Genomic DNA, 13,516 nt, shown 5'->3' with positions numbered 1-13,516 from the left:
GGAAATGGCCATCCATCTGCCCCAGCCAGGTGTTATGTGGGTGTCCTCTTGGCCTGGTTCAGCTGCTTGGGTCCCCAGCCTAGTGGGACATGCGAGCCGGTGTTATGCCGAAAAACGCATCCCTGCCTTAGAATGCATGCCGGTGTTCCGACGAGCTTTTAAGGGTTTTTTGGGGGTCAGGGGTTTTTTAGGGGTTAGGGTTAGGGTTTTAGGGGTGTTTTGGGGGTTAGGGTTTTAGGGGTGTTTTGGGGGTTAGAGTTTTAGGGGGGTTTTGGGGGCTATTGATTAGCACTACGGTAGCCTAACTCGACAAAGTAGCTCAACTCGTTTCAGATCAGCGACCAATCGGTCATTTAGAGACAGGCATGCATTATACGGCAGGGATGCCTTTTTCGGCATAACACCTGTTCACCCTCAGGGAAACATGGCTGTAGTGCCATAACTCCCTCACCGTGCCTCACTCGGTTTCAAATGTGGTCATCATGGACGTCTTTTCAACGTCTTATAATATTAAAAGTAGACTAGTTTTAGACATCGTGTATATCGTGCCTCTTGGCTAAATTCATTTATAAACAGTCCCACCATGCGTTTAATAAAAACTTTTATTTAAATAACGTATATACAACAGAACAGTACACAGCTAAAGCTGCTAAGTGCTGCGCACAGAGAGCAGATGAACTGGGCAAAATGGACGTTTGGAACTCTTAACCTAATTTTAATTTATTTATAATTGACTGTGTCCACATCCTCCCTTTCTAGCTAAGCGGTGGACTCAGTCACAGTTAGCAAGCTAACTAGCCACAGCAGGTTGAAGTTGGTTACAAAAAATACCAAAAAAAGCCAAGGAAATTCATGAACATAATTTAGCATTAACCTGGTTCTACCTTTATTAACCTACTTCAACAACCTGAATGTTTGTTCGACCGCACATCAATTTGCTGCCAGATTTGAAAGCGCGTGCACAAAAGTGTCCGCGAGGGGCGTGGCTATGGAATACAAAGCAAAAACAATGGTTGGAATTTAGGGGCTGTAAAAATTCTGAATGTGATGAGACAGTTTACGTCATATACAAGTGGAATTGTAGATGTATAGATGTGATCATGATTACATTTACTATTTCAGAAAATGATGCGAGGGAGCATATGGTATATTTTTTAAAATTCCATTTAATTCAAAGGGGGTTGGATTCATGAGCATTAAATTGAATTGACAATGTCCAAAAACCTAGACGTTCAGATATTAAACTACATATCAACGTTGAAGAGAGGTTGTAGTCAGACGTCCAGATACTGAACCTGATTTGCACGTCGTGCATACGTACAGATATAGTCCTGGACGGACCAACCCCATATATAGCCATGACCTGCACGTCTGGGAGACGTCTCATGTTTGCTGGGTACGCATGGTGATGATGATAGTAAACGCTACTAATTAATTGAGATGTTATGGTCCAGGTGTAATTGATTGGTCATGAAGTGGTACAGAAGTACCTCATTGGTCCAGATGTCATGTTTTTGGGTGTAACTGATTGGTCCAAATATATTGTTGCGGTTTTGGCTGATTGGTTCCGATCTAGTAGAGGAGGCTGAGCCTTGTTAGAAGTGGGCTCTCGGCAAAGCATCAATAAGGAAGACAGTCAGAGGAGAGGCGGACGGTAGTGCTGGAGTTGTTTCGGTAGATACTCCTTTTTATCCTTTTCTCCAAACAGATACGTGTTACCGTTGCTTGGATGAGCAGATGACATCAGCGTTAATGCCGTCTTTTCTAAAGCCCTTCGATGTATTGTTGATTCGTATTGTAGGTGTGGTTATTTTTTTCTGGGGGGTGGTTTACAGCTGCCGCTTAACTACCGTGTCGTTTAGGTGGTTAGAAAATACTCGAAAAATTAAGGTTTATCTTTGTGTGTTCGGTAACCGCCCCCAGCACCGGGTGCATTTTTGTCGGCCCTAACGTTGTTCTTGGGGGGTGGAATTAGCTATATGGACAGACAGCAGGGAGCGCACTGGGCTCTCTTCGTGGATTGAAACGCATCCAGTGAAACAGGTCATTATTGACGGTCTGCTTTAAAATCCGCGCATCCAGATACGCTATCTCGTGTTAGCTAACCTGCATGTCGGGGGGAATTGATAGTCCTCAAATCTGAAGCTCGGCGATATTGCCTTGTCCGTAGCGTGGTCACTGTTGCGACGTTGTCACTGGAGTATCTATAAATACTGTATCTATCTGCGCCGCACTCTGATGTAAGCGATGTAAACCTAACTCGTATATAAATATATAGCTATATGCTTTTCTCTCTGCAAGATGTTTTGCCTTCTTTACCCACATTTATTCCCTTTTCCAGATGCTAACGTTTACCGTGTGCACCTTTCCTAGACCTGTTTGGTTATGCAAGGTCTGTTAATTATGTAATGTTGCAGTATTTGACAAGTTGTCTTGCAGCATGTTACTTACACTGAGTTTCAAATGTTTGTGTGTTATATAAAATGCATTTCCGAATATTGTCTTGTGCTGATAGGGTTTGCTCCCATCTGAGGTCTGACTTCCTTCATCCACTAAAACTGTGCAAGTAAGACATTAGCGAGTTTAAGTTAATATAGCCTACGTGCACGAAAGCGTTACTTCTTTTAGCCGGTTATTAAAATTATGAAAATGCTTGTATTATTTGACGCGTTGTCGGTGACGGAAATGGATAAACGAATCAGATTTAGTCAGGAGTTGCTTCTTTTTTCTGTATCACCTGGCACATGCATTTTAAAAAAATCATTTAATTACAAAAAATAAAGGAAACCCAAACATAAAATATTCTTAGGGTGCTGGGTTATCAGTACTCCAGAACATCCTCTGTGCTTCTTTGCACGGGTGTCCCAGTCCCTACTGAATGGCCCATAGCCTATATGCCATTCATCCCCCCCACCCCCCCGGGAAAATCTCTCATTCGACCCTCCTTTTGATGATTGTCGGGGACAACTTTTTTTCAGGACACTCCAAGATTTCCCATAACCATACAGTGACAGTGTGTTCACAATTATCCACATTTCCCTCATACAAGCTTGGATGCAGCATGAATAAGGTCCTAAGAATGTTGGCATTTGTATAGTACAATAGTTGTAACACAATTATGCTTAATTGCAAAAAAACACATAAATGCTTAAATGCATTTTGGTATGTTAGCTTTTTTTATGTATGGAGATTATTGGATATACTTGTAGCCATTTTATCGGCTGTGGTAGGCAAGATAGCTCATGGTTAAACAATTGTTATGATGTGCGCACACACACACAATTAATGTATGTGTATATATAATATGCATCATAACCATGATGTGCTTACAGTATGTGCAAGCTAGCACGCTAGCTCTTGTGTAAGCAATTGATAACGGTGGATAAAGTGGCTATGGGGTGGGTTTAGAGCTCTAGCCAGTGCCACATACATGAATCTGTGTAGAAGTATAGTGTCACCTTCATATTAAGCAGTGAATTGAATATCTTTTAAGAGGAATAAGAAAGCAAAGGAAGATTTAAAGGATTCTAATTTGTTTTCCTGCTATTTTCAAACTGAATGAAATCTGAATTAAGTTGCTGCTGGCAGTGTTTTTTTTTTATTGGTTTTTTAAACTGTGAAATGGTTTGAGAAGTGTGAATGTCCTCCACCTCTTCTTCTCGATCTGTGAAGGTTCTCACATTGCACATCTATACCCAGGATCCTACACGTCTTCTGCTACATCTTTTTGCTGTATGTGTATGTGTGTCTGTGCATCATTCCTGTAGATTTGCTGAAGCCATTTCAGTAATTCCTGCTCACAGATAAACCCCAGAATGGCCTCCTAGACCTTATGTACAGATATGTGACCTTTAACAGTTAACTTATAGTGAGTGGACAGTTTGATTTTTTTCATTCTGATAATCCTGCCTAAAAGTTCAGTTATACTGAGATGTTGTAGTGTCACCATGTTGTGTGATTGTGCCCAACTTTGGTGTGTGATCTCTGGCCTGTCACCCAGAGAACAGTGTCATTGGCTGTGCTACAGCTGTAGCTGTGAGGGGATGAAAATGGAAAGACAGACTGCACTGGAAACATTAGTGAAATATGTGGAAAAGCATAAGGAAATCAATTGTAAATACAGATTAGAGGAGGGCAGGCAAAGGTGACTGTTCTGCTTTATTCTTTAACTGTCCATTTTTGCTTAATGTCATGAACTGGTACAGTGTTAGAGAAATAATCTGTCTAGAGCTGTTCTGGTAAATGTTATGCTGTATCATGCATTGGTCACCTAAATTCTCAAGACGGAGAGTTTTTCAGTTACTTTGGCAATATTTGTCTCTCTTCATTTTTAATAGTAATTAAAAATTTAAATTGAAAAATGATTTCCACAGCTAGTTCTGGCAATAGTAGTTGTCATGAAAAATATTAACCCTGTACCAAGCATTGATCACTAACTGCTATTCTGCTACTGCTAACAGCGTTGTAAAGAATTGTGGTTTTGATACACACTTCAGATTAAAAATTGATCAATTTTTAAATATAGATTTTTTTTTTAATTGAATTTTTATTTTTTTAATTGGTTATTACATGGTAATTATTCATATGGGGATGGCATTGTTCAATCTATAGAGCTGGACAATAGCTTTAAAACAATATAAGGACCACTTCTGTGCAGCTTACATTAAGGTAAATATAGCCAGTGAAAGTCATAGCCCCCCCCCCCAAAAAAAAAGTTAAAATTTGCTTGCTTAAATCTCCCTCAATATTGATCCCAGACACGCCCAATTTCAATTTCATAAGTTACTCATGTGACCAAATCAGCATGCCAAGTTTCGTTAAAATCCGTGACAATGAGGTCCGAAAGTGTGATGATTTGACATGGAATGACCCTAATACAAACAGAACTTTTAAAAGTGTAGTCAGTCAGTACAAAGTACGATGAACAGTCCATATGCATGCACAAGGCTAATCAATGGTTTTGAAAACCTAAAATAAAAACTGGAGCTGTCGGGGGAAGAGTGGAAAATCGAGCATCCAGAACGTACTAGATGCTGTTGGCACGACGACACTGTATTCCCCGGAATGGCCTGTCACCCCCTCTCTCCCATCTAATCCCTACTCCTCCCACACCCCAACCTCTGTCTAGCCTTCCTACAGTAGGCTGGGGTGATGCATATTTTTTCATGCTATAGTATTTAACGCCACAATATATGGTATTTCCAAAAGCAATGCTATTCCAGTGTTTCAGCATGCATGTGGGGGAGGGTCCCCTTTAATAAATGTCTTTGAGCCGGGGGGTTCGCCCATGATACATTTCGGTGAACAAAAACACTGCAATATACAGAACCTCTTCAAAAAAAAAATCCTTATTAAAAGCCTAACTTTGTATAATTTGTCTCAGTGTAATCAGGCTCCCCAGATCTGTACCTGTCGTGATGCAATTAAATTCCCCCACAATAAATTTCACTATCTAACTACCATACTGCAACCGATAAAAATTTGATAAGTGGGGATGCTGGCAATGAAAAAATATACATTTTTATTTTAGAATATTTTTCTAGACTTATTTATAGTAATGTTTATACAATGTTTATAGAGTACAAGGAGAAAGCAGGAAGCCTGACCCTGCCTAACCATGCTATCTGCTATCTTTATGTGTAGCTGTGCCTGCATGCAAACTGAACCCCACTGCCTTTCCATAAGATGCTCACCTATGGTATTGCCTACCTAAGGACCGTATGTCTCAGTACAGGTGCATGACCTCTGCTGCCGTATTTTCTCTCAGCAGCATTACAGGTATTCGAAGATTTGTATGTAGGTCTTTTGTAAAGGTTACTGTAACTTTACTTGGTTGGTACTAGTGAATTGTTTTATTGGTTGTGTTTGGACAGCAGTGTAGAAAATTGTATTGGTGTAACTGGTTATTAATCATTATTGTGGTTGGAGATAATGTTGTTGTGATGTCTGTCAGTCCATATCTCTCCTTCACATCCCGTGGCACCTCCTTAGTTACATTTCTGTCGTGTTTAGTAGTCTAACTGAAGAATTAAAGTCAGTAGAGAATATTAAATGTTTTCACTTTTATTTTCCAAGCAAAAAAAAATAATCTGGAAGTATTGCTTGAGGAGATGTTTTTGAAGTTACGGGCATCTGTACCACATAAATGGTTACTGGAGACTTAAGAGATTTTACCCCCCCCCCCCAGCCAAGAAAATCAGATGGCTGTCTTTCCACAGATATATGAAATGGAAAAATTAGCCATTTGAGGCATAAAAAGAGGCTTTCATAGGCTTTTGGTGGATTGTTTGTCACCATAAATAATAATATGGAATTCATATTTACATACTTGTAATGGTAAACCCCCCCCTTTTCAGCCTGTCCCCATGTGTCCTTTGTTTGTGTTAGAGAAGGCTACATCCTACTATACACTCACCTAAAGGATTATTAGGAACACCATACTAATACGGTGTTTGACCCCCTTTCGCCTTCAGAACTGCCTTAGTTCTACGTGGCATTGATTCAACAAGGTGCTGAAAGCATTCTTTAGAAATGTTGGCCCATATTGATAGGATAGCATCTTGCAGTTAATGGAGATTTGTGGGATGCACATCCAGGGCACGAAGCTCCCGTTCCACCACATCCCAAAGATGCTCTATTGGATTGAGATCTGGTGGCTGTGGGGGCCATTGTAGTACAGTGAACTCATTGTCCTGTTCAAGAAACCAATTTGAAATGATTCGAGCTTTGTGACATGGTGCATTATCCTGCTGGAAGTAGCCATCAGAGGATGGGTACATGGTGGTCATAAAGGGATGGACATGGTCAGAAACAATGCTCAGGTAGGCCTTGGCATTTACACGATGCCCAATTGGCACTAAGGGGCCTAAAGTGTGCCAAGAAAACATCCCCCACACCATTACACTACCACCACCAGCCTGCACAGTGGTAACAAGGCATGATGGATCCATGTTCTCATTCTGTTTACGCCAAATTCTGACTCTACCATTTGAATGTCTCAACAGAAATCGAGACTCATCAGACCAGGCAACATTTTTCTAGTCTTCAACTGTCCAATTTTGGTGAGCTTGTGCAAATTGTAGCCTCTTTTTCCTTTTTGTAGTGGAGATGAGTGGTACCCGGTGGGGTCTTCTGCTGTTGTAGCCCATCCGCCTCAAGGTTGTGCGTGTTGTGGCTTCACAAATGCTTTGCTGCATACCTCGGTTGTAATGAGTGGTTATTTCAGTCAAAGTTGCTCTTCTATCAGCTTGAATCAGTCGGCCCATTCTCCTCTGACCTCTAGCATCAACAAGGCATTTTCGCCCACAGGACTGCCGCATACTGGATGTTTTTCCCTTTGCACACCATTCTTTGTAAACCCTAGAAATGGTTGTGCGTGAAAATCCCAGTAACTGAGCAGGGGTGCGTTTCTCGAAACCATCGTTGCTACCTACGTTAGCAACTTGCGTGGTTCAAACTATGTAAGTACGACGCAGGTGTTTCTCGAAACCATAGTTCAAACTACATAGGTAACGATACTGCGGACTTACGTGGTGCGATGCATCGTTGAACGACGCAGGTGTTTCTCGAAACCATAGTTCGAACGAACGTTCGCAAACACTGTCGTTAAGTTGTGTAGTTCGAACTACAGCTCACGAGCTGTAGTTAGAAGCGTAGTTATATGTAAATTCGTCAGCGATGGTGGAAAATACAGTGCAATAAGGGTATAGTCACCGTGTAAGTAAGAAATTTAATAATCTTTAATACCTAATAAGAAATAATTTAGCTCTACGATCACATATAATGTGAAGTTGTCTGAAAATGTCGTTTGAAACGTAATTGTTGTGTGGGTCTCTGGTCATAAGTACAGTAACTGTCTGTAGTGAGCAAATCTCAGACTGCAAAGTATTAATTAGCACAGGGGTGGGTAATTTTATCCAGTAAGAGCAGAATGACACTACAGCGGCCAGATACGAATCCATGCCTTTGTTCTCGGGAAATTATGTCTGTAATGTTTGGTTATTACACACACCTGTGTATTCCAGTCAGCCAGTATAACAATATTCTGTAAGCGACAACGTCGGAATAAAAGTTATTCTGTTTATCACTCCAAGGAGCGTCGCATTATTTTTCTGCGATTGCTAATTTTCATTTTATTGGCGTTATGTGACTGACAGAAATTGATGTCACAAATAAATATACGTGTGTGTGTGTGATTATTATATATTTTACACAGTTCGCGAGTGTTTGTACGCGACCGGCTGTGAAAGTGCGTTGTTAGTTGTTGCGCACGACTTGCCGTGAGTCTGACCAATCAGCGCAGGAACCACTGTAGTTCCAACTACATAAGTCCTAACTAACTAACGTGGTTCGAACAACTGTGGTACGACGGTTTCGAGAAACAGTCGTTGGTCGGATGTTGGTTAGTTTGAACTACCATAGTACGATGCATCGTTAATGCTAACTTCCGTCGTTGTTCGAGAAACGCACCCCAGATTGTGAAATACTCAGACCGGCCCGTCTGGCACCAACAACCATGCCACGCTCAAAATTGCTTAAATCACCTTTCTTTCCCATTCTGACATTCAGTTTGGAGTTCAGGAGATTGTCTTGACCAGCACCACACCCCTAAATGCATTGAAGCAACTGCCATGTGATTGGTTGATTAGATAATTGCATTAATGAGAAATTGAACAGGTGTTCCTAATAATCCTTTAGGTGAGTGTATAATTACAAGAAAGTGCTTGTCATATTCAAGTGGGGGGGGGGGGATCTCCTGATTATAGAAACTCAATTTTCCTACCTCATTTATTCAACTTTCACTTGGCAACAATAACAATGTTACTGCTTCATTGTGCATAAATTATTTTGCTTGTCTAGAACTTTTGAGGTGGATCAGTGGGTGGCACAGTTGCCTCATGCCTGCATAACTGTGGATTTAAGTCTCACCCGGAACTAGGTGTAGTTCTAGATTATTTTCAGCAGAGGGCCATCAGCGGGTCATCCAAAGAGGAAACGTGAACTTTTTTTTAATAAAAGGTGGGGGGTGGTGGTGGGGGGGAAGCATGAAAAATTTTCCCATAAATTCTAGGATAATTATGGCTGCAGTGTCACTCATGTTTTATATTCAGAGAAGTTATAGTAAAATATATTTTGTTAATTTCTTCTAATCTTAGACTAATCTTAGTATGCATTCAGTACAATGGTCCAGACTTGGCTTCAAACTATTCTGCAGTTTCCATGTGAACTACTTACCTGTCTAATGAATTTCTCTGTGTGAGGTGTGTGTTTTTTTTCTTTTTTCCACAGAAGTATTGCTTCCAATTATGCATACATCTTTCACGTTGAGTGGAAGTTGCTCTCCAGTTTCTAAATTCTACAGTACCAGAACAGTGGAAATTGTTATAGGGATATAACTACTGTAGAATATCACAAACACAACAAAGAGCATGCAGTTACTTTAAAGTTAACATTAATTCACTACATAAAAACTTTTTAGATGCACTTTAATAATGAAGAAAGGAAAGTGGAGAGTTAATTAAAAACAAAACTGTTGATGATTTGAGTTTATCCTCTGAAAGACAGTTTGCTTGTAATAACTCTTGCTGAAGAGCTTTCATCGACAGTTTAGCTAGTTACCTGTTGGCACCCTAATTTTAACTGAGGCAATCATATTTACAGACCTACCAAACCTACACACATGAATATACACAAATACAAATGTTTTCACTTAATTGTGGGAACTTCTTGAAGAATCATAGTTGTGATGATGGTGTGCTTGAGAATTCTGCGCTTCGCATTTTATAATGCACATCCATCAGAGCCAATGAAAATTCAGGGGGTGCCCCCTGTGCCCTTCCTACACCAACCAGTGCGCACAGAGGCCCCCCGCATCACCGCACACAGTAACCCCCCCCCCACGTCGGCTCGCACAGCCCCCACCCCCTTGCATCCATGCGCACAGAAGCCCCCACGTCAGTACGCACGTGTCACACTGAAGCCTCTGCTCTTCTGCACAGAGATGGCGGAAGCTCACCAGGCTGTGGCGTTCCAGTTTACCGTCACGCCAGAGGGCATCAACCTGCAGCTGTCCTACCAGGCTCTCACCCAGATCTACCTTTCTGGCCTGCGCTCCTGGAAGAAGAGGCTGATCCGTGTCAAGGTGAGTGCTGTCCCTCCAGAGCTCCTCCAATGATCTTTCAGGCGTTTGTTTTTTTTGGGCGGGGTGGGATTCTGCTCATGTACTGTGACTTCAAAGAGTGATTCTGAGATAGGTAGCAGCCTGACTGAGGTTCTTGTCTGCTTAGGGCTGCATTAGTCACAGTACACTTGTAACGATAATCCTGCGTGTGGCTTCGCCAATCAAACTGCAAATGTTCAGGACACCAAAGACATTTATGATATTCAAATCTGGAGTCTGTAGACTCTTGTCATTTGTGATATTATTTCCTTTGCTTGTGTTGCTGGGTATTTAGTGCACATTATTGTGTTTTGTGTTCTCTAGTTTCAGGGAGAACCCAAGAAAACGTCTACAGTAACATCTGTTTTTTCCATGTGATCGTACTTTAATACCTGCTTTATAGCCATAAGACCATGTAATATCACAATTATCTTCTCTCAAAAAAAGCATTTGCTAGTTAGATTTGTCTACCAACCCCGTGGTATTTTTATTGCAGATAACAAACCATTTGATCCTGAGTTTTCATGCTTGTATCTTTATTAGCGAAAGTAATCCCAAACAGTGAATGTCTCGATGTACCGTGAGACCTGTTCCACTCCAAAACCTCCTACGGCAGCAAGACACGTACCTGTCAGCTGTTCTCTCTCTCTCCTAACAGAACAGCGTGATCAGGGGGCTGTACCCTGCCAGTCCGTCCTCCTGGCTCTTCGTGGTCGTCGCCATCCTGGCCACCATGTACACGCGCTCTGATCCCTCCATGGGCCTAATCGCCAAAATCCAGGAGCACCTGCCCGTGAGGTATAACCCTGTCTGCTCATTTATTCATATTCTAATTAAGCTCTCATCGGCTGCTTTAACAAAATTCACAGGACCATGAATAAGGCACATACTCTCTGCATAAACGTATAATTTCTAAAGTTTTAAAAAATTCACAAAACATTAAAACTGTCTAGACAAGGATAGGGATGGGTACCAAAACTCAGTATTAAATGGGCCCCAGGGCTTAATTATTAAAGACCATATTATGAATAAGCTCTAATATTATCTGTTCTGTTTTTGGCACTGGAGAAATGAAGAAAATTACAGTGCCCTCCACAATTATTGGTACCCCTTGTAAAAATTTGTAAAAAGGGTTAGAAAAAAATCCACCTTTTGGAGAAGCAGCTTCATGTCACACTGAAAAATTGAGAAAAATCCAGCCTTTATTCCAATTTATTCCAAGAAAAAAAAAAAATCCTTCATCAAGAAATAATTTCTTTAACAAAAACACATGTGCCACGATTATTGGCACTCCTGGAAATTATAGTGAACACAGTGTAACTGAAGCATGTTGCCCCTGTAAATTGTGCATCTTTGAGTTGAGTGGGGTGAATAAGAACCTTCAAGCTGTAATCCATGACTTCCTGGTTAACAGGAATACAAACATGAGGTGATATAGAGCCCAAATTCTCTTAGTCATCCATCAACATGAGAAAGATAAGAGAACATACAAACCAAATGAGGGAGAAGTGTGTTGACCTTCATAAGTCAGGGAATGGGTATTTAAAAATAGCTACTCGCGTTAAAATGCCCATTTCTACTGTTAGGGCAATAATTTAAAAAGTGGACAACAACTGGAACTGTTACAAACCGGCCTGGAAAGGAACCCAAGTTTATTTTTCCCCCACATACAGTTAGGAGGATCATAAGAGAGGCAAAAAAAGGATGACTGTTGGTGAATTACAAGACCACATAAAATCTTGAGGTTTCCACGTCTCAGAAAAAACTTCATGCTAACAGATTACCGTATTTGGAAGGCATGACAGAAAAAGCTTTTTTTTTTTTCCCAGTTAACCACAAACGTAAGCACCTAGAGTTTGTGAAACACTACTACAACTTTTACTGGAACCAAATTCAATGGTCTGATGAAACATAAATGGACCTTTTTGGCAATAAACATAAAGTGGGTTTGGCGTAAAAAGATGGATGGCCAGGGGCGGATTAACGCACAGGCTAGATATGGCTTAAGCCTAGGGGCCCCATGTGTGCCAGCCTGCAAGGGGACCCCCATTGGGACCCCCAAAATGTTTTGATTTTTCTCTTTTTTCCAGTGTGATATGAAACTACTTCACCAAATTTTTTTTTTTGGATTTTTTTCTAGCCCTTTATACAAATCTTTACAAGGGGTGCCCATAACTGTGAAGGGCACAGTAGATTTCCTATTCGTTATTGCTACGTAACAGTTCTCTTGCACATTTCATCTCACCAGCTGCATTTCTAATTGCATTTTTGCAATTTTTATTCCAGAAGAGAAAGATCTCTCTCAGAGCCTGTGAGTGGGGGTTAAGGCACAGGGCAGGTCACTTGCTCTTGCGCTCTTTTGTGCTCTCTCTCTCTCACACACACACATACAGCAACGTGCAGCATACACACACACCCTGCTTTTAGTCTGTGTGTAGTGGCAGAGAGAATGAAATGTTGAAAAGTGTGGTTATATTTCACTAGAGTCAAAGCTGACAATGCTTGTTGCAACAAGGGCAGAAATACAAGCAATCTGTCAACATCTAGCAAAAGTCCATCACATGCATTCAGAAAAATACAGTTTTCGACTGCTGAGCTCGTTGTTTCTGTCGTTGCCCCAAGTATGTTATGTATGCTAGTGGTATAGAGCCTGCACATGAAGTTAACTAAATTATACCAATATGGGTTAGCGATCAAAAGTAACCGATAGCCAACAGATTGAATTTATGAACGCACCTTTAACAGTCTGAAATGGTCAGATCATCATCTGTTCAGAAATTCACAGTGTCAGTTTCAGATCACAAATTTAGTGATTTGGACAGACTAAGGTTGCCACACAGTAAAATTTACTGTCATAGAAAAAGTTCTACAAGTTATTACAGTTGTTTTACACTTCCATCATTACAAAATCAGTCTATAATAGGGAATTGTTCACAACGTTGATGTTTCTTTTGCTGTAAAAACTTATTTTGCATTTCAGCAGTCACTTTAAAATCTGCAAGAGTGACTTGTTCAAAACAATGCTGTTACAGTTTGCAACTCAAATAATTTGTATACATTATCTATGAAAAAATAGAGCAAATCCTTAATTCTGTTCTTGATTTGTTTCTTAAATAAAAAGTACCGAAAAGAGTACTTTTAAAGTACTGGATCGATAAGCAGTTTTGGTAAAAGTAGTAGTACAGTTAAAATCTTAATGATATCCATCCCCCTTGATGTATATAATTTTCTTGTCATTTTCAGAGCATAACAACATTCCCATAACAGTGATTTGTAAGTGTGGTGGGAAGTACTCATAACACACAAGAGTTAGTGATTAAAAAATACCTTTAGCTTTGGGTTGCTGAGAAACACAGC

General features: G+C 40.6%; 1 protein-coding gene across 3 annotated transcripts in view; it reads left to right on the top strand.

Moving 5' to 3' along the window:
• The first annotated feature begins 1,564 nt into the window (after nt 1–1,564).
• The window catches only part of LOC111851300 (carnitine O-palmitoyltransferase 1, liver isoform-like), a 65,136-nt gene continuing 53,184 nt past the window's right edge, over nt 1,565–13,516 (top strand). For 2 of the 3 annotated variants that reach the window (XM_023826071.2, XM_023826069.2), the window contains exons 1-3: nt 1,565–1,674; nt 9,999–10,141; nt 10,818–10,957. In XM_023826071.2, the coding sequence (XP_023681839.1) occupies nt 10,001–10,141; nt 10,818–10,957 (281 nt within the window). In that variant the 5' untranslated portion in view covers nt 1,565–1,674; nt 9,999–10,000. Of the gene's footprint in view, nt 1,675–1,959; nt 2,044–9,998; nt 10,142–10,817; nt 10,958–13,516 lie in introns of those variants that run through there. The other variant, XM_023826070.2, reaches the window with a different exon arrangement.

Source organism: Paramormyrops kingsleyae, chromosome 5, assembly GCF_048594095.1.
Source record: "Paramormyrops kingsleyae isolate MSU_618 chromosome 5, PKINGS_0.4, whole genome shotgun sequence".
Classification (NCBI taxonomy): domain Eukaryota; kingdom Metazoa; phylum Chordata; class Actinopteri; order Osteoglossiformes; family Mormyridae; genus Paramormyrops; species Paramormyrops kingsleyae.
Note: the sequence above shows the minus strand (reverse complement) of the source record. Positions and strands in the feature narration are given on the sequence as shown.